This window comes from Diaphorina citri, unplaced genomic scaffold (genome assembly GCF_000475195.1).
Source record: "Diaphorina citri unplaced genomic scaffold, Diaci psyllid genome assembly version 1.1 scaffold1098, whole genome shotgun sequence".
NCBI lineage: Eukaryota > Metazoa > Arthropoda > Insecta > Hemiptera > Psyllidae > Diaphorina > Diaphorina citri.
This window is the reverse complement of record NW_007378527.1, coordinates 24,994-50,389: the sequence shown is the minus strand read 5'-3', so window position 1 is coordinate 50,389 and position 25,396 is coordinate 24,994. Positions and strand designations below refer to the sequence as shown.

The 25,396-nt window shown below is 39.3% G+C and overlaps 2 protein-coding genes across 2 annotated transcripts; one reads left to right on the top strand and one right to left on the bottom strand.

Moving 5' to 3' along the window:
* Positions 1–1,077: 1,077 nt before the first annotated feature.
* On the top strand, positions 1,078–6,728 carry LOC103514187. Its single transcript, XM_008479051.3, has 3 exons — positions 1,078–1,188; positions 3,429–3,549; positions 5,208–6,728. Exons 1-3 carry the CDS (start codon positions 1,088–1,090, stop codon positions 5,760–5,762), a joined length of 777 nt encoding a protein of 258 aa, XP_008477273.1. The 5' UTR covers positions 1,078–1,087; the 3' UTR covers positions 5,763–6,728.
* A 668-nt stretch (positions 6,729–7,396) lies between these two features.
* On the bottom strand, positions 7,397–24,745 carry LOC103514179. The gene is made up of 7 exons (XM_026827223.1): positions 24,583–24,745; positions 23,372–23,581; positions 17,298–17,556; positions 14,680–14,869; positions 13,774–13,955; positions 9,356–9,815; positions 7,397–8,424 (listed from the first exon to the last, which is right to left on the bottom strand). The coding sequence occupies exons 2-7, from the start codon at positions 23,543–23,545 to the stop codon at positions 8,241–8,243; spliced, it is 1,449 nt and encodes a 482-aa protein (XP_026683024.1). The 5' UTR covers positions 23,546–23,581; positions 24,583–24,745; the 3' UTR covers positions 7,397–8,240.
* Positions 24,746–25,396: the final 651 nt, after the last annotated feature.

Sequence of the window (25,396 nt, the reverse complement as noted above, 5' to 3'; positions counted from 1 at the left end):
ACCGTTCTCGAGATATTTTGTTTACAGACAGACACACACACGGACCAATGGCTGAAACTTTGGATTTAGGCTCTAGGGACCTCAAAACGTGTTTTAACAGTAAAAACTGACCATCGAATATTTGACCCGATTACATTACTTTCCTTCCTATAGGATAAGGAAAGTAAAACTAGGTCCGTTACTAAAAACGGTAGCAGATAAGCAGATATACAGTGACGTTAACCTCATTAAAAAGGTCCTTTTCGAGGATCTATTTTTAACAGCGTTCCGCATTAGGAAAGCCCTTGGTTAAGCTGTTTTACCAGAAAAAGGGCTTAAGCAAGGTTATGCTCTTTTTGTATAAAAGTGTTCAATTGTGAGATTATGCCTTCCAGGCCAGAGAACGTAATGATGTTATTAGTTCGCGAATCATCATCATCATTATCATCAGCAGAAACATAGAAACATTATGATAATAATATTAATCATATTCATAATTATCATCATCAGTATTATGATTATGATTATTACAATCAGCATTATGATTATTCATCATTCTGATTATGATTATCAGTCTATTTTCAATTCAAAATAGAAGGAGGAAATGGTTTTTTTTTATTATTATGGAGAAGTTGTAAAGCCACAGGTCCGATTAGTGAAAGGTAGTTTTGATGACAGAATGTTGGTCGCGCCAATGATCAAAAACAAAATTATGGTGATTCCTTCTTGGTCGACACAAACTTTAAGCAGCGTCCGCGATTAGAGACAACGACCAATCTACGTATACCTACCTATAACGTCGAATAATTGTAGACAGCTTGAATCGATGAAATAGAAAACACAAAAGACTGTGCAGTCCGTGCATCGACGCGATGGTCAATCGACCAAGTGTGAACGCTACTTTAGGATGATTCTTTCGTGTTCTAGACAGTTCTAGACGAGGATCAGCTACATATCAAACTGTTCTTATAAGTACACTCCTTTTTATGAAAGACGAACCTACCTATTGGAAAGTTGAAATCAAGTCTGAAAAATGTCGAGAAAAAGTTTTTTGCTTTCTAATTCCACGGTCATTGTACTTGCGTCTGTTGCAGGAGGTCGCGGGATCATGCTCCCGGCCGTGGTTGGTTTCCTGGTCTCCTATCTAGTCAGTCAAGTGTCCTCACATGGGCGTCTCATTGAGCCACCTTCCCGTGCTTCCATGTGGAGGTAAGTCGAACAATAGGAATGGGTAAGGCCAGCCACTCCCCATCAGGTAGACCTGACAGGTGGATCTTTTCAGCCATACCTGTCAGGTCTACTTCTACCTGATAGTGTGTGTGCTCATCAGGGATCAGGTAGACCTGAGAGGCGGACCTGATCAGGTGTACCTGTCAGGTCTACTTGATAGTGAGTGGCTGGCTAAAAACAGAAGAACTTCACCCAGCATTCTCACATTAACCTCACCCAGCCTGATTTGGGCTGTGAAAAGCTAGTAACACGCGATTGCTCAGATAATCACCCTTCAATGATCCATTGGAAACTGATGCGTTCAACATGCTGTATCATTTGTGGCTTCATTCACGACCACCTCCGCTAATCTCTTGGTGGTGTTGTGGTCAAGTCGCTCGCCTGGTAAACAGGAGGCCGTGGGTTCAATCCCAGCCGAAGTATGAAATTTTATCTTAGGGGCGAGGGGGATGGCCGGGGGTTGGTCGAATTGGCCGCTGACGAAAAGACTTGGGCTGGTTCGAAAGCACTTGGCCGCTTTTGGCCTGAGAGGAGTGGTTGATGAGTTTTTGTGACAAAAGAATCGACTCTGACTGGTTGCTTCGTAAGGCCACTCACTATCAGGTACACCTGGTCAGGTCTACCTGATAGTGGCTGGCCTTAGCCCGCGGCGACAGGAAATATATCAGTTCCCGATTGATCACTGAAGTTAAACAACGTTGCGTGTGGTTGACATCCGGATTTCCAATATTTAAAAATTCTTTGCCAGCGCAAAATTTTATAGGGCCAAGACTGACACGACACCATGTATTTTCTCCTTCATTTGTTTCCTTTTGTAGGACTAAAAAAAAGATATAAGGATCAAACTGGCACTCTTAGGTAATTAATTCATGATCTAGGCATGTACTTTGATAAGAATAATTAATAGGATGAATATTAAATTTGATAAATAGTCATCAAAAAACGAGTACTTACTTGAACTTATTTGAAAGAAAAATGTCTTTAAAAAAAAACATCTAGGTATGTACTTGTAAAATTGTTACAAAATGTCTTTTTTTCAAGGGTAGGTATGTCTTTTTAAAAGAACATAAACCAACTTGTAAATTTAGTTACAAAATATTCTATCTTTTAAATCGTCGATTGCAATCAATGTGTTAACCACAAGAGTGTTCATTAAAGTTCATGTGACCTAGATTCCAAGAGTATTGTGGGTAAAAACCTACATATGTAGGTATCAGAATAACATTAATCAGTAATGACCTCTATTGGTACCTGGGTATGTTGACTACGATTCAATTGCTTGATAAATTTCATTATAAAAATTAATCTAATTTGATTAAGTTTTAAACAAAAGCTTGTCATCTTAAGCATAATCTGAAGTAAAAGGTTGCCATCTCGAGGAAATAGATGGAAAAAAGCTGAAATAAATTATGAAACAAAAACAACTGTGATATTTTGCATCATTAATTTTAACTGGCATAATATTTAGGTGGGTAGATTTATCTAAAATCTTTATACCCATCAGGTACTTATACTGTCACTTGTTACCTTTCGAACTGCCGAAAAACTGACTGAATACAATTCACTGGAAAAATAGGTAGATTACATACTCTACTTAGACAGTTGCATACAAAAATGACCCTCTTCAAATGATTTGACTTTGACTCGACTCATTACGTCATACCTTTGAAAGGGGGGGAAAAAAAATCGGAGGTTATCTCAATTAAAATTTGCAAACACGAAATTTCCGCCATTTCAATTAAAAAAATTCGGGGTTCGGTCAACTTGATAGTGAGTGGCTGGCTAAAAACAGAAGAACTTCACCCAGCATTCTCACATTAACCTCACTCAGCCTGAGTTGGGCTGGGAAACGCTAGTAGGTAATATGCGATTGCCCACATAATCACCCTTCAATGATCCATAAGAAACTGATGCATTCAACATGCTATATCACTTGTGGCTTTATTCACGACCACCTCCGCTAATCTCTTGATGGTGTTGTGGTCAAGACGCTCGCCTGGTAAACAGGAGGCCGTGGGTTCAATCCCACAGCCGAGGTATGGAATTTTATCCTCAATATAATTTGAGAATTTGACCACAATGATAATGGTAGTAGCCTACTGCTGGAGTACAGGGACTTTTCAGTCCTATGCGAGCAGTATAAATAATTAAATAAGCAGCAAGTATTATTATTTTATCCAACACCACCTCCGCTAATCTCTGACAACTTCTTCTCTCAGGTATGGCTTCAACACTCCTCCTAACTACAACGACCATGAGCTGTACTGTGGCGGGTTCACAAAGCAGTGGCAGGTGAACGGAGGTAAATGTGGAATCTGCGGAGATCCGTGGGAAGCACAGGTGGGTACCTTTGTGAGCGCTAGGTTGAGGGTTCGATACCCGTCCGGGACGAAATTTATCCTAAATCGATAAGGTTTGTCTCGGAAAGATTGGCTTTCTCCTATCCTGTCCTCCGGAAGCACAGGTGAGTAATCTAAAGACCTTTGTGAGCGTTAGGTTGCGGGTTCGATACCTGTTCGGGGCGGATTTTATCCTGATGGGATAAGGTTCGTTCTCGGAACGGCTGACTTTCTTCTATCCTGTCCTCCTTCTTTCTTCGAGTTCGGGACGATGAGACCTTTGCAGTTAGCAGTTCCCTCTCTCTCCTTCTTCTTTTTTTTTGTGTCTTTTCCCCTGCAAGTTGCAATTATATCAAAAGCCTCTTCCTTCTCCGGCATTGACTGACAGTCCGGAGAGCTCGAGCTCTCGCTGTGGTGGCATTTCTTAAATGTAGTGAATTTTTGACTAACGCTCAGAGGAAGTTTTGCACCCATTTTGATTTTCCTCCCTCCTCACCCGATCTTAGCTCATGTGACTTTTTTTCGTGAAAATACGTTAAAAACAAGGTGTATATTTATAAGACAAGGACTCTGGATGAGTTAACGGGTGCTTATTGCGAAATTCGTGCTATAGTCCAGGAAAGGCTAGAGACAGTATGTCGATTTTGCACACAGATTGAGTGTTTTCAAAATGAGGGCAATTTTTCGGATAGCGTTGTCTGCCACACCTGATCACCATCACAAACAAAATCCCCAAAAAAGTAAACCTCATTTTGTCATCTTTCATTTAAAATAAATATCATTCTTTAATCTTAAAAATTGAACGTGTAGCATCATTTTAAAAACCGCCAGGTAACTCTGGACCACCCTGTATTTAAACTGTTTATTAATTTAGTAAATATGTCTGTAATAATTGTGAAATGATTATGAAGGATTAAAACAATAGATATAAAGGTTTACAAAAAATAATTTCAAATTTGTTTTATAGAAATCTACCTCTATGGTTTATGGGTCGGGTTTAAACTCGGTTTAACTTTTGAATTAAAAAATATCTGATTGGCTGAATATTTTGAAATTGACCAATCAGATTGTTTAGAAGTCAACTTAAACCGAGTTCATTCTCTGACATGGCCCCAGCCAGTTAACCTGCGATTATTTATTCCTGAAAGCAACTTCACGCTTTGCAAATTTTAACAAATATTTTCCATCAAGGTTTTAAGCAAGTTGTTTCAAGGTTGTTTTTCAGCAATTTTACGTCATAATCATAACAAGTGCAAAATGCAAAGGTCTTTCTGGAACAGGCGCTAGGCACCTGGTAGTCAGGAGAGCGCGGGTTCAATACCCACAGAGGAATGAAATTTTAGTTCTCTGTTTGAGAATTGCACATGATAATGCACATCCAAAGGTAGAAGCACACTACAACACGTGAGCTCACGTGTTGTAGTGTGCTTCTACCTTAAATGTACAGTCATACCCTATGGCAGAGTGTCATACTTTCATATGGCAAAAAAATATATTTCTATGGTACCATTAAAAACGAAAAAAAAAACTTTAATTTAAAGCTAATAAAAAATAACAACAATTTACAAAATTCAAACTATTTAATAATAATGTAAGCCCGATTTCTACAATCTGTTCAGGTCACACTCCAGTCACAGTACGTTCAACGTTTGATGACAGAATGTTGGTCGCGCCAATGATCAAAAACAAAATTATGGTGATTCCTTCTTGGTCGACACAAACTTTAAGCAGCGTCCGCGATTAGAGACAACGACCAATCTACGTATACCTACCTATAGTCCCACAACGTCCAGACCTGTCACGGAGACCTCTGACACCACCACACCCGAGGAGTACATCGACAACGAGATCCCTGACGAGGACATCAGTAAGGAATCGTTCAGTTACCTTGGCAACGGGGTTGTCACTATGGCAACGATTTTGCTGGCGTTCGTCATCGCTTGCCTCATATTCCTCGCGATCTACGCTTACTACTACCACTTCCGCCAACCGAGTGGAAAATTGGGCGGCAGTTTGTGCGGCTCGCTTAAGACCCTCGTCGAAACTCTTTGGGATAGAGCGAGAGGCGTCCTCCTAACGGGCCGCAAGCTGGGGAAGGCGCCGTTGAATAATAACACGAGCGAGGCGAACGCGAACGCCGCCCCTGTGCCGCCGCCGCGGATTAAGAAAAACACGACCATCGGGTTCAAGGGCGTCCCGGATAATTTGATTTGAGGCGTTGTGATGAGAGGCGAGAGAGCGAAACTTTATTCTGGAAGTGAGATTTGTGAGAAATACTTTAGTGCTGTGAATATTCTATGTATGTAAATAATTTGATAAATGCCAAGTTGATAAATCGGTGCCCAGTTTAACGTCTTAGTAGTCCATTGAATCGAAACGATTTCTTCATTCAAGCATCATTATTTGGGATGGCACAAAGAAATTACCTAGATAAAAATTGGTTGTAATTTTACGTTTAATTAAATCGTCGATTGCAATCAATGTGTTAACCACAAGAGTGTTCATTAAAGTTCATGTGACCTAGATTCCAAGAGTATTGTGGGTAAAATTCTATGTAGGTATCAGAATAACATTAATTTGTACCTGGGTATGTTGACTTCGATTCAATTTCTTGATAAATTTCTTTATAAAAATAATCTAATTTGATTAACTTTTAAACAAAAGCTTGTCATCTTAAGCATAACTTTTAATCTGAAGTAAAAGGTTGCCATCTCGAGGAAATGGATGGAAAAAAGCTGAAATAAATTATGAAACAAAAACAACTGTGATATTTTGCATCATTAATTTTAACTGGCATAATATTTAGGTGGGTACATTTATCTAAAATCTTTATACCCATTAGGTAAATAGGTACTTATACTGTCACTTGTTACCTTTCGAACTGCCGAAAACTGACTGAATACAACTAGACAAATAGGTACATTACATACTTTACTTAGACAGTTGCATACAAAAATGACCCTCTTCAAATGATTTGACTTTGACTCGACTCATATTACGTCATACCTTTGAAGGGGAAAAAATAAAATAAAATCGGAAGTTATCTCAATTAAAATTTGCAAACACGAAATTTCCATTTCAATTAAAAAAATTCGGGGTTCGAACCTACGACCGCCGGGTTACCAGACTCCCTGACGTGACGCCTCGACTGACTGTGTTCCAGGTGACTCAGATGATACACCAGGATCGGGGTTCGAACCTACGACCGCCGGGTTACCAGGCTCTCTGACGTGACGCCTCGACTGACTGTGTTCCAGGTGACTCAGATGATACAGGTGATACACCAGGTGGCGGGACAACAGGTGGTGCAGGTTGGTTTAGCTGGATGTTTACACTTCTCGAGTCGATACGAAAGATGTTCGACTTTTTTACCAACTTCTTAGGGGCGAGGGGGATGGCCGGGGGTTGGTCGAATTGGCCGCTGACGAAAAGACTTGGGCTGGTTCGAAAGCACTTGGCCGCTTTCGGCCTGAGAGGAGTGGTTGATGAGTTTTTGTGACAAAAGAATCGACTCTGACTGGTTGCTTCGTAAGGCCAGCCACTCACTATCAGGTACACCTGGTCAGGTCTACCTGATAGTGGCTGGCCTTAGCCCGCGGCGACAGGAAATATATCAGTTCCCGATTGATCACTGAAGTTAAACAACGTTGCGTGTGGTTGACATCCGGATCTCCAATATTTAAAAATTCTTTGCCGGCGCAAAATTTTATAGGGCCCAGACTGACACGACATCATGTATTTCCTCCTTCATTTGTTTCCTTTTGTAGGACTAAAAAAAAGATATAAGGATCAAACTGGCACTCAATTATAATATTTATTGATTTTACTACATATTATAGTGAAAGTTGTCCCTGGGATTAGATATTAGTGTCATTTAACTTTAGATCTCTATTCATACAGTTGTGTGCATGTAGATATGTATGTGACAAATTTTGCAACTCCTGAGTCGCTATAGCTGATAGCTTGACTCCAATACACAAAAAGCCCACTCCAAGGCTTAGATGTAAGGGCGAACAGTCCTAGAGAATGGATGAAGCTTCTAAGAATCATGAGCCACTTTAACCAGAGTGATTGACTTAAAACTTGATACACTCGAGTATCTCAAAAATTCTCAAATAAAAATATGCAATATGGATATTATATCGAAAATTTTGTATAGCTATGTGATAAAAGTGAGTATTTTTTTATGTTTATTTATTATTAGATATTGTTGTTATGTTTGTGTTAAATTTAGCTTTCAAGGTGTGTCCACACATACTCGATGGCAATCGACTATGTGTGGACACACCTTTAGAGCCCTGCAAAGTCTTATTTCTTTCTGAAAAAATGGGTTTCCCTTCTTTTCACAACCATTGATTCACTTACTTACCTACCTACATTCACACGTGAATCAACATTTTAAATCACAGATAATGCCATTTTGGATAATATGACCCCCCCTTCCCTCCCTCCGTCCTAAACTGTGGGGGTAATGTGACCTACATTGTGAGGTAACATGACCCTCACTAAGGAAGTAACATGACCATCATAGTGAGATGTAACATGACCCCCTTTCTAGATGACATGAGCCACTATAGTGAACTAACATGACTCTCCACTATGGTGAACTAACATGACCCACATAATACATAATGAAGGATAACATGACCCTCAAAGTTCAGGGTGGTAGGGGTGGGGGGTCTTCTTTTCCTCTTACAATTCGAACAGCTCGTCATGCTTCTCTTGCATCTTCTGCAGCGAGGTTCGAACCCGCGACCCCTGAGTTACAACGCTGGGCAGTTCCGTCAGGGCGGTGGCCTGAGCTTCGGCCTGTTTTCGGCGGGACTGCGGTTTCCTCTTGGAGAGGAATATACAGTCGTCGTCCTGCGGTCGAAATCTGGAAGTGGAAACGGAGATAATAGTGCTTTAGATAGAGATTTAGAATAGGAATTTAGATTTTTACATTACATTGAAATGGGGTTCTTTTCTGACGAAATTCTTGTGTGCGGAGTCCAGTACTTATGTCCCCAAAAAACAGAGATAAGGGTGTTTTGTTTAGACTTTCGAAATAGGGCAGGTAGAGCCCGGTCCACTTTGTGGTTCGGAAAAAATGTCGTGTCATGTGGAATCTTAGAAATAGGACATTTTGTGTCGTTCGGGGGGGAAAAAAATTGTCGTGTACAGTGGGAACACTCTCATTAAAATTATGTTGTCTACAAGGACATTTTGTGTCGTTTGGATAACGTTCGCCCCTGGCGGAAATCGAACCCGCAACCTAGAGATTCCAAGCTAACTAGACTGGCTAAATTTTGTTGGGTCAATTCAATTGGGGGCTCGGTTGGTCCAGTGGTGACGCGCTTGCTTGCCATGCAGAAGGTCCCGGGTTCGAATCCCACCATCGACAAAAATTTATACTCGTTTTTCGATTGCAAATATTTCAAGGGGTTACTTTCTGGTGTTCTCGTGTTGACCCAGCACCTAAATGGGAAGTATTGTGTCTCTTCTCGCCCATCTGATGAGAGGCATACTACGGGATGGGCATGCTACGACACAGGCCACATGCGTCTAATGTAGCAGTTGTTTCATTGCTACGAAATAAAAACGGCGGTGGAACACTCATCTTTTAAAAAACAAAAAAAAAAACTTCCCATTTAGGAGATGGCTCAACAACTGTGTCAATACGAGAACACTAGAAAGTAACCCCTTTAAATATTGGCCATCGAAGTACACAAAGATTTTTTCCTTTTTTAAAAAAAAAAAAAGGGGGGGGAACTTCCTTTAAAAAAAAAAAAAAAAAAAAAAAAAAAAAAAAAATGATTTATACTCACTCGCTTTTCCCCTGTGCCTGTATGACTTGGGACCGAGTGCTGGCAATATCGCAGTCAATTCTCACTAGGAATTCCGTATAAGCATCTGGATCATAATGTCCATTACTAGAAGCACCAGCAGCACCAGACTTGATATCTCCATTGCTTAAACTACGCCCTCCTCCTTTCATATCACCGTTGTACGTACTAGAAATACCTGGAATGAGAAGATATAGGGAGTTAGCATAGGGAAATCTCACTAGGAATTCCGTATAAGCATCTGGATCATAATGTCCATTACTAGAGATGACTTGGGACCGGGTGCTGGCAATATCGCAGTCAATCCTCACTAGGAATTCCGTATAAGCATCTGGATCATAATGTCCATTACTAGAAGCACCAGCAGCACCAGACTTGATATCTCCATTGCTTAAACTACGCCCTCCTCCTTTCATATCACCGTTGTACGTACTAGAAATACCTGGAATTGTGGAAAGAGATTTTTTTAACAAGTGGTTTGCTAGACGGACTTCTAACTGTTAAGGTCTTATCGTCCCGAAATCGAGGATAGAAGGAATAGAATAGAATATACCTTGTTTATCGTACTCGAATGAGACTAAAAAGTCCTTTTACCCCATCAGTCTAAACAAGGTCTCGTGTATTTTATGGGATTAACATAATACAATACATAGTGTTTACAAAAGACCTTGCTTGATTAGAAAAAGAAGACAATAGGTGGGAAAAAATTTTTTTTTTTTTTTTTTTTTTTTTTTTTTTTTACAAGAGGTTTGTTAGACGGAACTGTAACTGCTAAGGTTTTATCGGCCCGAAATCGAGGATAGAAAGAATAGAATAGAATAGAATATCTATTCTTTCTATCCTCGATTGTACTCGAATGAGACTAAAAAGTCCTTTTACCCCATCAGTCTAAATAAGGTCTCGTGTATTTTATGGGATTAACATAATACAATACATAGTGTTTACAAAAGACCTTGCTTAATTAGAAAAAAAGAAGACAATAGGAGAAAGCCGTTCCGAGAACGAACATTATTCGTTCAGGATAAAATCCGCCCCGGGCAGGAATCGAACCTGCGGCCTAGCGCGTACAAGGCAGACGCCCTACCAACTAAGCTAACTAGGCTGGCAAATCTATGATTAAATAATCTGATTGGTTTCTTTCAAAGATTTTAGCTAATCACATTGCTTAATTCAAAAGTTAAACCTAGTGAAAATTTAAACCCAGAGATCCTTGCAATTGAGCAGTCCATATAGGCCGAGAATCGCTTCAAACTCTTGACGTTCGCTTCCCGGCCCGTTCTAAAATTCCCAGACCGATCTAAAATTCCTGGCTCTTTCTAAATTTTCCAGCCCTCACCTGACATTCCCGACTCTATCAGGGTGTCTAACAAAATGGAAAAATAAAATTCCCTGATTTTTCGCGGTTTTCCAGTCCATTTTTTCCAAATTTCCAGTCTACTTTTTCAAGATATTCCACCCTATTCCCACTGCGTCACAACAGATTTTTTTTTATTCAAAATTCTGCTTTTCCATTGGCTATTACACTTGTAAGATACTTTTCCATACTTTGGTGATTTAGGGCACTGTTCAGGACGGACAACTATTTTAGAGGTGATTAAATAGAATATTCCATTTTACCTTGTTTATTCTGCCCAAAGAGGGCTGAATGAAAAATCTCTACGCTTTTTCCATGAGTTCCCCAAAAAAATGTCAAATATACAAGACTTTGTTTAGACTGCGGGGGTAAAGGGACTTTGCAGTCCTATCCCAACAGGATAAACAAGGTATATTCTATTCTATTCATCTTGAGTTTATGGTGGGATTCGGGCTTCAACTATCGAGAGGGAATAAATGAACTATGGTTCATCCATTTGAATATGGCAGCAAGGAGTCATCGACCCAAAATGAAAGAACCAATCAGAATGCGAGAACTCCTTGCATTGTTGCAATTAAGGTAAAGGTCTATTTTTATAAACTCTCTCTTTTAAAAAGCAGAGGTAGCTTCGATCTGTAACCTTTTTTTTGAGGGTCAAGTCCAAGAGGTTGAATTCTAGAACAGGTAAAGATGGTATCTATTTTTAATACTCGCATCGGGTACTTATTATGCAATTTGGTATGTTTGTGATCATTCATTATCATTACCTATCTGGATTTAGTAGACATCGTGTTGTTCTAATTTCAGTTTTTTAGTAATTAATTATTTTATTTAGAGCAATGTTATCAATTAATTATTTTATTTAGAGCAATATACTGCCAAAATGAGACTGAAAAGTCCCTTTCCCTTTACTTGAGCAGTCCAAACAAAGTCTTTGTTCAAAAAATGAAATAAAATAATAATAAACAATTTATTATTATTCAATTCTAGTAAGAAATCATCTTTTCGTTACTTTTTATAGGAATACATAAATCATTACGAATACTGAATACCATCGGCATAAAAAAAAAAGTATCATTGTGGGAGGAAGCACTGTGCAATGTACCTTCCTCCTTTAAAGATATTCTACCGTTGAACCTTTGACACGTTTGGCAACGTAGCCTACTTTTTAGATGAATCCTTGCTGCCATATTCAAATGGATGAACCATAAGTATGGGTGGGAATTGAACCCGCGGCCTAGCGCTTACAAGGCAGACGTACTACCAACTAAGCTAACTAGGCTGACCTCTTTATTTATAAAGTCGCTAGAATTCCTTGATTTTAATCTCGGTTTAAGATGACCTCTTGAAAGACGCCATCTAATTGGCTGAAATTTTAGGCTGGCTTAGCATCAGTGATCCTCCAGGAACTGGTGCATTCAACGTGATGCTATCGCTTCTGGCTAAATGCTAATAATAATGAAATTATAAAAAATAGGTAGGTAATAAAATTAATAAACCTCCAAGAAAAAATGGTTTGCCAGCCTAGTTAGCTTAGTTGGTAGTGCGTCTGCCTTGTAAGCGCTAGGCCGTGGGTTCGATTCCCGCCCGGGGCGGATTTTATCCTGATGGGATAATGTTCTTTCTCGGAACGGCTGGCTTTCTCCTATCCTGTCCTCCTTCTCTCTTCGATTTTCGGGACGATAAGACCATAGCAGTTACAGTTCCCTCTGTTAAACCTCTTAAAAAAAAAAGGTAGGTTATATTCTTTTACATTATAGTATTAGATTTATTTCGACAAGTGTAAATTAAATACCTAGTGAGTGAGTTATAGAAAAGGACTACTCTTTTTTAGTGAACTACTCAGCTAATGAGTCAGTTCCCAATTCCCTCCTATAAGGAGTATAATTATAATATTTATTGATTTTACTACATATTATAGTGAAAGTTGTCCCTGGGATTAGATATTAGTGTCATTTAACTTTAGATCTCTACACAGTTGTGTGCATGTAGATATGTATGTGACAAATTTTGTGACTCCTGAGTCGCTATAGCTGATAGCTTGACTCCATACACAAAAAACCCACTCCAAGGCTTAGGTGTAAGGGCGAACAGTCCTGGAGAATGGATGAAGCTCCTACGAATCTCGAGCCACTTTAACCAGAGTGATTGACTTAAAACTTGATACACTCGAGTATCTCAAAATTCTCAAATAAAAATATGCAATATGGATATTACATCGAAAATTTTGTATAGCTATGTGATAAAAGTGAGTATTTTTTTATGTTTATTGATTATTAGATATTGTTGTTATGTTTGTGTTAAATTTAGCTTTCAAGGTGTGTCCACACATACTCGATGGCAATCGACTATGTGTGGACACACCTTTAGAGCCCTGCAAAGTCTTATTTCTTTCTGAAAAAATGGGTTTCCCTTCTTTTCACAACCATTGATTCACTTACTTACCTACCTACATTCACACGTGAATCAACATTTTTAAATCACAGATAATGCCATTTTGGATAATATGACCCCCCTCCCCTCCCTCCCGTCCTAAACTGTGGGGGTAATGTGACCTACATTGTGAGGTAACATGACCCTCACTAAGGAAGTAACATGACCCTCATAGTGAGATGTAACATGACCATTGATTCACTTACTTACCTACCTACATTCACACGTGAATCAACATTTTAAATCACAGATAATGCCATTTTGGATAATATGACCCCCCTTCCCTCCCTCCGTCCTAAACTCTGGGGGTAATGTGACCTACATTGTGAGGTAACATGACCCCCCCTTCTGGATGACATGTCCCACTATGATGAACTAAGATGACCCCCAAAGTGAGGTAACATGATCGCACTGTGGGCTAACATGACCCTCACTGTAGAAGTAACATGATCTCTATTATGAGTAACATGCCCCATCATTCTGGATGCCATGAGCCACTATAGTGAACTAACATGACCCTCCACTATGGTGAACTAACATGACCCACATAATGAAGGATAACATGACCCTCAAAGTTCAGGGTGGTAGGGGAGGGGGGTCTTCTTTTCCTCTTACAATTCAAACAGCTCGTCATGCTTCTCTTGCATCTTCTGCAGCGAGGTTCGAACCCGCGACCCCTGAGTTACAACGCTGGGCAGTTCCGTCAGGGCGGTGGCCTGAGCTTCGGCCTGTTTTCGGCGGGACTGCGGTTTCCTCTTGGAGAGGAATATACAGTCGTCGTCCTGCGGTCGAAATCTGGAAGTGGAAACGGAGATAATAGTGCTTTAGATAGAGATTTAGATTTAGAATAGGAATTTAGATTTTTACATTACATTCAAATGGGGGTCTTTCTGACGAAATTCCTGTGTGCGGAGTCCAGTACTTATGTCCCCAAAAAACAGAGATAAGGGTGCTTTATTTAGACTTTCGAGATAGGGCAGGTAGAGCCCGGTCCACTTTGTGGTTTGGAAAAAATGTTGTCATGTGTAGTGAGAACTGGGAACACTCTCATTTAAATTACATGGCTTAGAATCTTAGAAATAGGACATTTTGTGTCGTTCGGGAAAAAAAATTGTCGTGTACAGTGGGAACACTCTCATTAAAATTATATTGTCTACAAGGACATTTTGTGTCGTTTGGATAACGTTCGCCCCTGCGGAAATCGAACCCGCAACCTAGAGATTCCAAGCTAACTAGACTGGCTAAATTTTGTTGGGTCAATTCACAAGGACATTTTGTGTCGTTTGGATAACGTTCGCCCCTGGCGGAAATCGAACCCGCAACCTAGAGATTCCAAGCTAACTAGACTGGCAAAACAATCTTTTGGAAATGGGTTACTATGTCAAGTAACATGATAAAGAATGATAGGTATGTACTATGTTTTCACTTGACAAATACCTATATGAAACTTATTTATTAATAAAAAACTTATTTAGACTGGCAAAATTTTGTTGGGTCAATTTAATTGATTTATACTCACTCGCTTTTCCCCTGTGCCTGTATGACTTGAGACCGGGTGCTGGCAATATCGCAGTCAATCCTCACTAGGAATTCCGTATAAGCATCTGGATCATAATGTCCATTACTAGCAGCACCAGACTTGATATCTCCATTGCTTAAACTACGCCCTCCTCCTCCTTTCACATCACCGTTGTACGTACTAGAAATACCTGGAATTGTGGAAAGAGATTTTTTTTTACAAGAGGTTTGTTAATCCGCCCCGGGCGGGAATCGAACCCGCGGCCTAGCGCTTACAAGGCAGACGCACTACCAACTAAGCTAACTAGGCTGGCTGGTCGAGGTTTTTTCGGCTCTGTACTTGGAGTTCGGGATGTACTCAGCCTCGTGAGGACAATTAAGTAGCTACTTTAATCGCGTAGGTAGCGACTAGTGGCGGCTTTACCAGTGTAAAATGATTTTTGAAAGATGTAAAATGATTGTAAAGGAAGCACAGAGGAAGTAATAAAGTTAAAGTTTAGGATAAAATTTGCCCTGGGTGGAATAGTACCCGTGACCTAGCACTTACAAGGCAGACGTGCTACCCTTCAAGCTAACTAAAAAAAAAAAAAAAAAAAAAAAAAAAAAAAAAAAATCTAAACCATCCTGTAGTTAAGTCCTAATGAGATTGAATCAGTGTTAAGTTCTAGCAACAACAAACCTCTTATCAGAAAATAATAACCATGTGATGTGTTATGTTAGCCACTATGCACTGATAAAATAAATAGAGAGTTGGTAGATAATTATGATCAATAGGTACTACAGTTAAACATGAATAAGTTGGAACTGGGGAGAGAAATTGAGAGAAATCATTTGATCAATGAGCTACTACTTACAGTCAAACATAGAGTAGAGAGGAACTGAGGCAATAAATTGGTAAGTGCACTGTCTTGCACTGTCATGTTTTAAAAACTTTTTAAATAGATAAGATGGCTTTTAGAATGGAAAAATAAAAATTGCAAATGGCCTTGTTGCTAAATTTTATCAAAATTAAAAATAGGCAAAATAGAGCTTTAGTAAAAGAGACTTGTAAAATCAGATCAGGGCTGTGTTCATGATTTTAACTTGAAAAAAAAAAAAAAAAAAAAAAAAAACCCTCTTTAAATAGATAAGATGGCTTTTAGAATGGAAACATAAAAATTGCAAATGGCCTTGTGGCTAAATTTTGTCAAAATTAAAAATAGGCAAAATAGAGCTTTTGTAAAAGAGACTTTTAAAATCAGATCAGGGCTGTGTTAATGTTTTTAACTCAACAAAATGTCACTGCAAAGTTTAAATACCTAAATAAGTAGGTACCTAACTGTTATGGTTTGAAGTCATTGTATAACTGAAAAGGTTTTTAGTGACAGGGGTTTGACCCTAAATTAGGTGACAAGCAACATGGGTACTCACATTAACCTCACCAAGCCTGAGTGGAGACAGGAAAAACCAGCAGTTGGTTACCCATCAGGGTATGTTGAGGCAGAGATTTGTTCAAGAAGTGAGGCAGAGGTGAGAGGGTGATGCAAGCAACACGAGAAATGTCAGAGCTCATTCTCTCTTCTGCTTTCAGACTGGAAGGTTCTCTCTGCTCCCTCTCTCCTCTCTGTGATATCTCCAAAAATTTCAACATGATTTTTTTCTTTTTTTTTTCTACAAGAGTTTCCATTAGAGTATTTAAGATGAAATTCACGAGAAATCAATCGGTGTACATGTAAGGGTTCTAGGAATGATGGTTCACGAAACATGCGCTTGTAACAAGCCAATATCAAAAAAATTCGAAAGTTATATCTACTTTTTTTTTACACCAATAATTTGCGAGATACAGCCTGATATCAAAAAATTTCGAAAGTTATATCTACTTTTTTTTACACCAATAATTTGCGAGATACAGCCTGATTTCCTCGAATTCGCCATCAAAAATTTTGTCAAAAGAGAACAAATGTGCCATCCTGCCATCAAATTCATTACAAGTACATACAAGACGAGTATTGTTTATTCCCACAAGCCAATATCAAAAAATTTCGAAAGTTATATCTACTTTTTTTTTACACCAATAATTTGCGAGATACAGCCTGATTTCCTCGAATTCGCCATCAAAAATTTTGTCAAAAGAGAACGAATGTGCCATCCTGCCATCAAATTCATTACAAGTACATACAAGACGAGTATTGTTTATTCCCCCCCTCCCCAATACGTTTCTATATAACACAAAATTACAGCGCCACAGAACCTCTTAAAAAAAAAAGGTAGGTTATATTCTTTTACATTATAGTATTAGATTTATTTAGACAAGTGTAAATTAAATACCTAGTGAGTGAGTTATAGAAAAGAACTACTCTTTTTTAGTGAACTACTCAGCTAATGAGTCAGTCCCTAATCCCCTCCTATAGGGAGTATAATTATAATATTTATTGATTTTACTACATATAGTGAAAGTTGTCCCTGGGATTAAATATTGAGAAATTCCCTGACAATTCCCTGACTTTTCCAGTCTCCGTGAAATTCCCTGACAATTCCCGATTTTCCAGTCTGGTAGACACCCTGCTCTATCTAAAATTCCCGGCACTCACCTAACGTTCTCGGCTCTATCTAAAATTCCCGGCATTCCCGGTCACTCACCTGACGTTCCCGAGTCGGATCGAAACGAGCCGGACCGGGACGGATTAGTACTCGAACCCGCCGTCACGCCGTCCGCAGCGCTAATGTCGTCGGTCGTCGAGTTCACGAATTGACTACACTCGGAAATGTCAAACAGGGAAACGTCGGTCGGTGACGTCATTAGGGAGTCCCGGTCCAGGGGGACGGGAATCAGGAGAGATTCCCGGAGGAACAGACTGTCGTTCGCCCACAGCCGGTTGGTACGCCGGATTTGTTCTGTCTGTGGAAGAGAAAATGGTTTGAAATACGGTCGGTGACGTCATTAGGGAGTCCCGGTCCAGGGGGACGGGAATCAGGAGAGATTCCCGGAGGAACAGACTGTCGTTCGCCCACAGGCGGTTGGTGCGCCGGATTTGTTCTGTCTGTGGAAGAGAAAATGGTTTGAAATAGGATTTATTTATTTCATACAACATACGGGCGGACCCTTTACTAACTAAGTTACATACAATATAATCTACCTATAAAAAGAATAAAAATCCAAATCCAAAACCTAAATTTTTTTTTTAAAAAAAAAGAAAGAAAGAAAAAGGGATAAGATAAGAGCGTGAAAGAATTCTCTTCATAGGGATATAAGAGACTCACAAAGTCTAGGGGCATTCAAGACCTCCCTGGTGAAATATTTTAAAGGCTCACAGTGAAGGGCAATTTAAATTTAGTGGTTGGGTGGAAGAGCTCCTCCAGGAGAACCCTGCCACTTGAAAGAAAGTCATACCCTCAAGACCTCCCTGGTGAAATATTTTAAAGGCTCACAGTGAAAGAAAATTTAAATTTAGTGGTTGGGTGGAAGAGCTCCTCTAGGAGAACCTTGCCACTTGATAGAAAGCCATAAAAAAAACTCTGATAAACCAACATAAGATAAGATGGTGTGAAAGAAACGCCGGAGGTCCCGGGTTCAATTCCCGACGGGGTCCAAGTTTTTCTTTTTTTTTCTAAGGTTTGACAGAAAGAACTGTAACTGCTATGGTCTTATCGTTCCGAAATCGAAGAGAGAAGGAAAACAGGATAGGAGAAAGCCAGCCGTTCCGAGAACGAACACTATCCCATCAGGATAAAATCCGCCCCGGTCGGGAATCGAGCCCGCGGGCTAGCGCTTACAAGGCAGACACACTACCAACTAAGCTAACTAGGCTGGCTGGTCGAAGTTTTTTTGGCTCTGTACTTGGAGTTCGGGATGTACTCAGCCTCGTGAGGACAATTAAGTAGCTTCTTGAATCGAGTAGGTAGCGACCAGTGGCGGCTTTACCAGTGTAAAATGATTTTTGAAAGATGTACCTAAAATGATTGTAAAGGAAGCACAAATGAAGTAATAAAGTTAGGTTTAGGATAAAATTTGCCCTGGGCGGAATAGTACCCGTGACCAATTGATTCACTTACTTACCTACCTACATTCACACGTGAATCAACATTTTAAATCACAGATAATGCCATTTTGGATAATATGACCCCCCCTTCCCTCCCTCCGTCCTAAACTGTGGGGGTAATGTGACCTACATTGTGAGGTAACATGACCCTCACTAAGGAAGTAACATGACCATCATAGTGAGATGTAACATGACCCCCTTTCTAGATGACATGAGCCACTATAGTGAACTAACATGACTCTCCACTATGGTGAACTAACATGACCCACATAATACATAATGAAGGATAACATGACCCTCAAAGTTCAGGGTGGTAGGGGTGGGGGGTCTTCTTTTCCTCTTACAATTCGTGCGACCTCTGTAGATCTATTGTGACCAGTATTTTTTCCCCTGCCCAAGCTGCTATACCCTGGCCTTGATGGAACCTAGAAGTACCCTGTGGAACACATCATATGGGGTCGAGTGGATTGGAACACATCACATGCCTTCAGGCACACTCCATTTGTCAAGGGTTTAGGCAATGCCTGGCCCTTGGTATCAATTTAATTTGAAGAAACCTATTTACTGATGAAAATTTGTAATGAAACCCTCACTGGTATATTTCAACCTCCCCAGTTTCTCTAAAATTCACCTGCAGCACCTCTAAAGAGTCCGCATACTCAGCTTTATCAGGTTCGAACCCGCGACCCCTGAGTTACAACGCTGGGCAGTTCCGTCAGGGCGGTGGCCTGAGCTTCGGCCTGTTTTCGGCGGGACTGGGGTTTCCTCTTGGAGAGGAATATACAGTCGTCGTCCTGCGGTCGAAATCTGGAAGTGGAAACGGAGATAATAGATTTAGATTTAGAATAGGAATTTAGATTTTTACATTACATTGAAATGGGGGTCTTTTCTGACGAAATTCCTGTGTGCGGAGTCCGGTACTTATGTTATGTCCCAAAAAACAGAGATAGGGGTGCTTTAGTTAGACTTTCGAAATAGGGCAGGTAGAGCCCGGTCCACTTTGTGGTTCGGAAAAAATGTCGAAAAAAAAAAAAAAAAACTCTTTAAATAGATAAGATGGTTTTTAGAATGGAAACATAAAAATTGCAAATGGCCTTGTGGCTAAATTTTATCAAAATTAAAAATAGGCAAAATAGAGCTTTTGTGAAAGAGACTTGTAAAATCAGATCAGGGCTGTGTTCATGATTTTAACTTGACAAAATGTCACTGTAAAGTTTAAATAAATAACGGTTATGGTTTAAAGTCATTGCATAACTGAAAAGGTTTTTAGTGACAGGGGTTTGACCCTAAATTAGGTGACAAGCTACATGGGTACTCACATTAACCTCACCAAGCCTGAGTGGAGCCAGGAAAAACCACCAGTTGGTCAGTGGTCACCCATCAGGGTATGTTGTGGCAGAGATTTGTTCAAGAAGTGGGACAGAGTTGAGAGGGTGATGCAAGCAACACGAGAAGGTATAACTGAAAAGGTTTTTAGTGACAGGGGTTTGACCCTAAATTAGGTGACAAGCAACATGGGTACTCACATTAACCTCACCAAGCCCGAGTGGAGCCAGGAAAAACCACCAGTTGGTCAGTGGTCACCCATCAGGGTATGTTGAGGCAGAGATTTGTTCAAGAAGTGGGACAGAGGTGAGAGGGTGATGCAAGCAACACGAGAAGAAAGACAACTGGTTCCTTGCAGACTGTGTTATGGGTTGGGCACAGTGCCAAACACGAGAAAAAAGACAACTGGTTTCTTGCAGACTGTGTTATGGGTTGGGCACAGTGCCAAATAAAATGTGTCCATGAGTGAAGTTCTTTTCATAGGTAGGTATGTTAACAAAAGCTATTTTTTTGAATACCTTTTTTTTGGCATAGTAACTGAGTATCATAAGTAGGTAGATAATGGCTAGGTAGATTTTGCAAGATTTTTCTTATATTCCCAGCACTCAGTGGTGAAGAAATTATCTACCTTGTTAATAGTTTATAGTATGGTAGACTTAGGACCTGGTACTTAGTTGGTGGTTCAAGTTGGGTACTTAAAACCAAGTCATAAATTTTAGCAATGCATTTTAATCAGGGAGTTATAAGAATTACTCAGTTTAATTTTTCTTCAATAAAACTAATCACAGTGTTTGTGAAATATGAAATACAAAGTGCAAACAGAATCAGGGCTGCATTAGTAATTGACAAGGTTAAGAACTGTATACCTACTGGTACTTAAAACCAAGTCATAAATTTTAGCAATGCATTTTAATCAGGGAGTTATAAGAATTACTCAGTTTAATTTTTCTTCAATAAAATTAATCACAGTGTTTGTGAAATATGAAATACAAAGTGCAATCAGAATCAGGGCTGCATTAGTCATTGACAAGGTTAAGAACTGTATACTGCCATACCCTAGGTCATTTCACACCTCCCTGTACTTGCGTTGTGTTTACAAACACAATCACACTTGTGAGCTAGATGTTGATTACGTGACATGATGATGATAAGTTCCAATGAATGATTGTAATAATGCCGTTGATAAAATAATATTGAGTAGAAGATTACCACTAAGAGACCTGAGGCAAATAAACATTTAGCTTTCTCACTCAAGCCTAGTACATAAGCATTACTTTTTCTGTAACTTGTTCAGCAGTCACAACAATGGAGAATTGCTACAAAAAGGATCTTTCACAAATGAGCAGTGACCACTGTTATAGGGTTAACTTGAACACAAAATCCATGGGGGGGGTAAGAAAAAAAAAAAAAAAAAAAAAAAAAAAAATCTAAACTATCCTGTAAGTAGTTAAGTCCTAATGAGATTGAATCAGTGTTAAGTTCTAGCAACAACAAACCTCTTATCAGAAATAACAACCATGTGATGGGTTATGTTAGCCACTATGCACTGATAAAATAAATAGAGAGTTGGTAGATAAATGTGATCAATAGGTACTACAGTCAAACATGAATAAGTTGGAACTGGGGAGAGAAACTGAGAGAAATCATTTGATCAATGAGCTACTACAGTCAAACATGGAGTAGAGAGGAACTGAGGGAATAAGTTGGACTTTGGCTAAGTGCACTGTCTTGCACTGTCATGTTTGAAAAAAAAAAAAAAAAACTCTTTAAATAGATAAGATGGTTTTTAGAATGGAAACATAAAAATTGCAAATGGCCTTGTGGCTAAATTTTATCAAAATTAAAAATAGGCAAAATAGAGCTTTTGTGAAAGAGACTTGTAAAATCAGATCAGGGCTGTGTTCATGATTTTAACTTGACAAAATGTCACTGTAAAGTTTAAATAAATAACGGTTATGGTTTAAAGTCATTGCATAACTGAAAAGGTTTTTAGTGACAGGGGTTTGACCCTAAATTAGGTGACAAGCTACATGGGTACTCACATTAACCTCACCAAGCCTGAGTGGAGCCAGGAAAAACCACCAGTTGGTCAGTGGTCACCCATCAGGGTATGTTGTGGCAGAGATTTGTTCAAGAAGTGGGACAGAGTTGAGAGGGTGATGCAAGCAACACGAGAAGAAAGACAACTGGTTCCTTGCAGACTGTGTTATGGGTTGGGCACAGTGCCAAATAAAATGTGTCCATGAGTGAAGTTCTTTTCATAGGTAGGTATGTTAACAAAAGCTATTTTTTTGAATACCTTTTTTTTGGCATAGTAACTGAGTATCATAAGTAGGTAGATAATGGCTAGGTAGATTTTGCAAGATTTTTCTTATATTCCCAGCACTCAGTGGTGAAGAAATTATCTACCTTGTTAATAGTTTATAGTATGGTAGACTTAGGACCTGGTACTTAGTTGGTGGTTCAAGTTGGGTACTTAAAACCAAGTCATAAATTTTAGCAATGCATTTTAATCAGGGAGTTATAAGAATTACTCAGTTTAATTTTTCTTCAATAAAATTAATCACAGTGTTTGTGAAATATGAAATACAAAGTGCAATCAGAATCAGGGCTGCATTAGTCATTGACAAGGTTAAGAACTGTATACTGCCATACCCTAGGTCATTTCACACCTCCCTGTACTTGCTTTGTGTTTACAAACACAATCACACTTGTGAGCTAGATGTTGATTACGTGACATGATGATGATAAGTTCCAATGAATGATTGTAATAATGCCGTTGATAAAATAATATCGAGTAGAAGATTACCACTAAGAGACCTGAGACAAATAAACATTTAGCTTTCTCACTCAAGCCTAGTACATAAGCATTACTTTTTCTGGAACTTGTTCAGCAGTCATGTCAATGGAAAATTGCTACAAAAAGGATCTTTCACAAATGAGCAGTGACCACTGTTATAGGGTTAGCTTAAACACAAAATTGAGCTTTCCTTTTCATTGTTGTGGCTTCTGAATAACTACCCTTTTTCTTTCTGGTCTACCAGACTAGTTAGCTTTGAAGACAGCACTTTTAGGCACTACTTAAGTCACTGGTTTGATTCTCTCACATGGCAAACTTTATCCTAAACAGATGAGTTTGTTCTTACATTTTGGGACAACAAGACCTCTGTCGTTAGACTTCCCTCTACAACTCTACATAAAAAAAGTCTGATATCTAAAAAAAAAAAAAATCTGAAGAGGCTCTCCACTTCCCAAATAATTCATGATTTAGATGAGATTAGGGTGTTGTAGACCCACAATGTTTACAAAACTATTACATAATCAAAATAGAACCCGACTCGGTCTTACCGTAACTCCATACTTGAGCGCAATCCCCTGCAGAGTGTCCGAGCTGCTTATCATATGTTTGACAAAGGTCTCTGGCTTCCTGAATCCATTGTTACTCGTGCTTCCATACTTCTTCAAACTTTTGGCCGAATCTCGAATGGAAATTCGCTCGTCCATTGAAGTACTGCTGAACATTTGATAACACCTCTATTTACACCTGTTTTGAACTACTTTTTAGCGCGAATACCGCGAACAATCCGCGAATACCGCGAACAACCGCAGATACCGCGAGCCAACCGCGAATAGGTGACTTATCGCAGAAGAATCGATGAGGACCTTCCGCTTATGAAAATGAAATTAGAATGTTACCTTGTGAACTTTCATGGCGAAAAATGAAAACTGAATGAATTCGCATTAGATTTGTACGTTCTGATTAGAAATCACTTTAATCACTCCACAATCGCAAGTTTTACTGATAAAAGGAAAGTTTTTCGTGTTTTCGTTTTTTCGAATGGGCCAAGGAGGTCGGAAGTGAGGATTAGGAAGTTATGAATATGAAATAGTGAGGCAATATTTTTTTCATGATGACGTCACTTCATCTTTTGCAGATGTCAAAATTCGTCAGATAAAAGCTAACCAGCACTAGTTCACGGGTTCCATTCCCGCACGGGGCGAAATTTAACCTAACGCACAGAAAGGGATAAGTTTCGTTCTCGGGACAGCTGGCTTTCTTCTGTCCTGTCCTCCTTCTCCGATTTCAGGACCATGAGACCTTCGTTATTACAGTCCCCTCTAACAAAATAAATTCCAATTTAAAAGACGATCAAATATTTCATTTTGGGTTTAAACTTGAAACTTACTTCGTTCATTCATTATTTGGCTTCACTTTTCTACTTCCATGCTCCTACTCTTCTCCGCTACCTCCTTGAATGTAAACAATCCGTGAAATCAGCTGATTTCAAAACAACTTTTAGTGGCGCGAAAATTTCAAAAAAGAACGCTTTTGTTCAAGAACTTCAAACTTTCATGGCGAAAAATGAAAACTGAATGAATTCGCATTAGATTTGTACGTTCTGATTAGAAATCACTCCACAATCGCAAGTTTTACTGATAAAAGGAAAGTTTTTCTGTTTTTCGTATTGGCCGAATCTCGAATGGAAATTCGCTCGTCCATTGAAGTACTGCTGAACATTTGATAACACCTCTATTTACACCTGTTTTGAACTAGGTACTTTTTAGAAACTGTTGCTACATCAAGAATTTAGAATGTTACCTTGTGAACTTTCATGGCGAAAAATGAAAACTGAATGAATTCGCATTAGATTTGTACGTTCTGATTAGAAATCACTCCACAATCGCAAGTTTTAGTTTTACTGATAAAAGAAAGTTTTTCTGTTTTTCGTGTTTTCGTTTTTTCGAATGGGCCAAGGAGGTCGGAAGTGAGGATTAGGAAGTTATGAATATGAAATAGTGAGGCAATATTTTTTTCATGATGACGTCACTTCATCTTTTGCGGAAGTCAAAATTCGTCAAATAAAAGCTAACCAGCGCTATTTCGTGGGTTCCATTCCCGCACGGGGCGAAATTTAACCTAACGCACAGAATTATGAATATGAAATAGTGAGGCAATATTTTTTTCATGATGACGTCACTTCATCTTTTGCGGATGTCAAAATTCGTCAGATAAAAGCTAACCAGCGCTAGTTCACGGGTTCCATTCCCGCACGGGGCGAAATTTAACCTAACGCACAGAAAAGGATAAGGTTCGTTCTCGGAACAGCTGGCTTTCTTCTGTCCTGTCCTCCTTCTCCGATTTCAGGACCATGAGACCTTCGTTATTACAGTCCCCTCTAACAAACTAAATTCCAATTTAAAAGACGATCAAATATTTCATTTTGGGTTTAAACTTGAAACTTACTTCGTTCATTCATTATTTTGGCTTCACTTTTCTACTCTCCATGCTCCTACTCTTCTCCGCTACCTCCTTGAATGTAAATAAACCGTGAAATCAGCTGATTTTTTAGTGGCGCGAAAATTTAAAAAAAG

What these genes read in the sequence shown, in the direction of transcription:
- LOC103514187 (XM_008479051.3), top strand. Translation starts at nt 1,088, where the DNA reads ATGCTCCCGGCCGTGGTTGGTTTCCTGGTCTCCTATCTAGTCAGTCAA. An exon ending in TCCCGTGCTTCCATGTGGAG is followed by an intron (nt 1,189 to 3,428) that starts GTAAGTCGAACA and finishes TTCTTCTCTCAG; the next exon opens with GTATGGCTTCAACACTCCTC. An exon ending in GAGATCCGTGGGAAGCACAG is followed by an intron (nt 3,550 to 5,207) that starts GTGGGTACCTTT and finishes GTTTGATGACAG; the next exon opens with AATGTTGGTCGCGCCAATGA.
- LOC103514179 (XM_026827223.1), bottom strand. Translation starts at nt 23,545, where the DNA reads ATGTTCAGCAGTACTTCAATGGACGAGCGAATTTCCATTCGAGATTCG. An exon ending in CGCTCAAGTATGGAGTTACG is followed by an intron (nt 17,557 to 23,371) that starts GTAAGACCGAGT and finishes TCTCTTCCACAG; the next exon opens with ACAGAACAAATCCGGCGTAC. An exon ending in CAGGCACAGGGGAAAAGCGA is followed by an intron (nt 13,956 to 14,679) that starts GTGAGTATAAAT and finishes TTCCACTTCCAG; the next exon opens with ATTTCGACCGCAGGACGACG.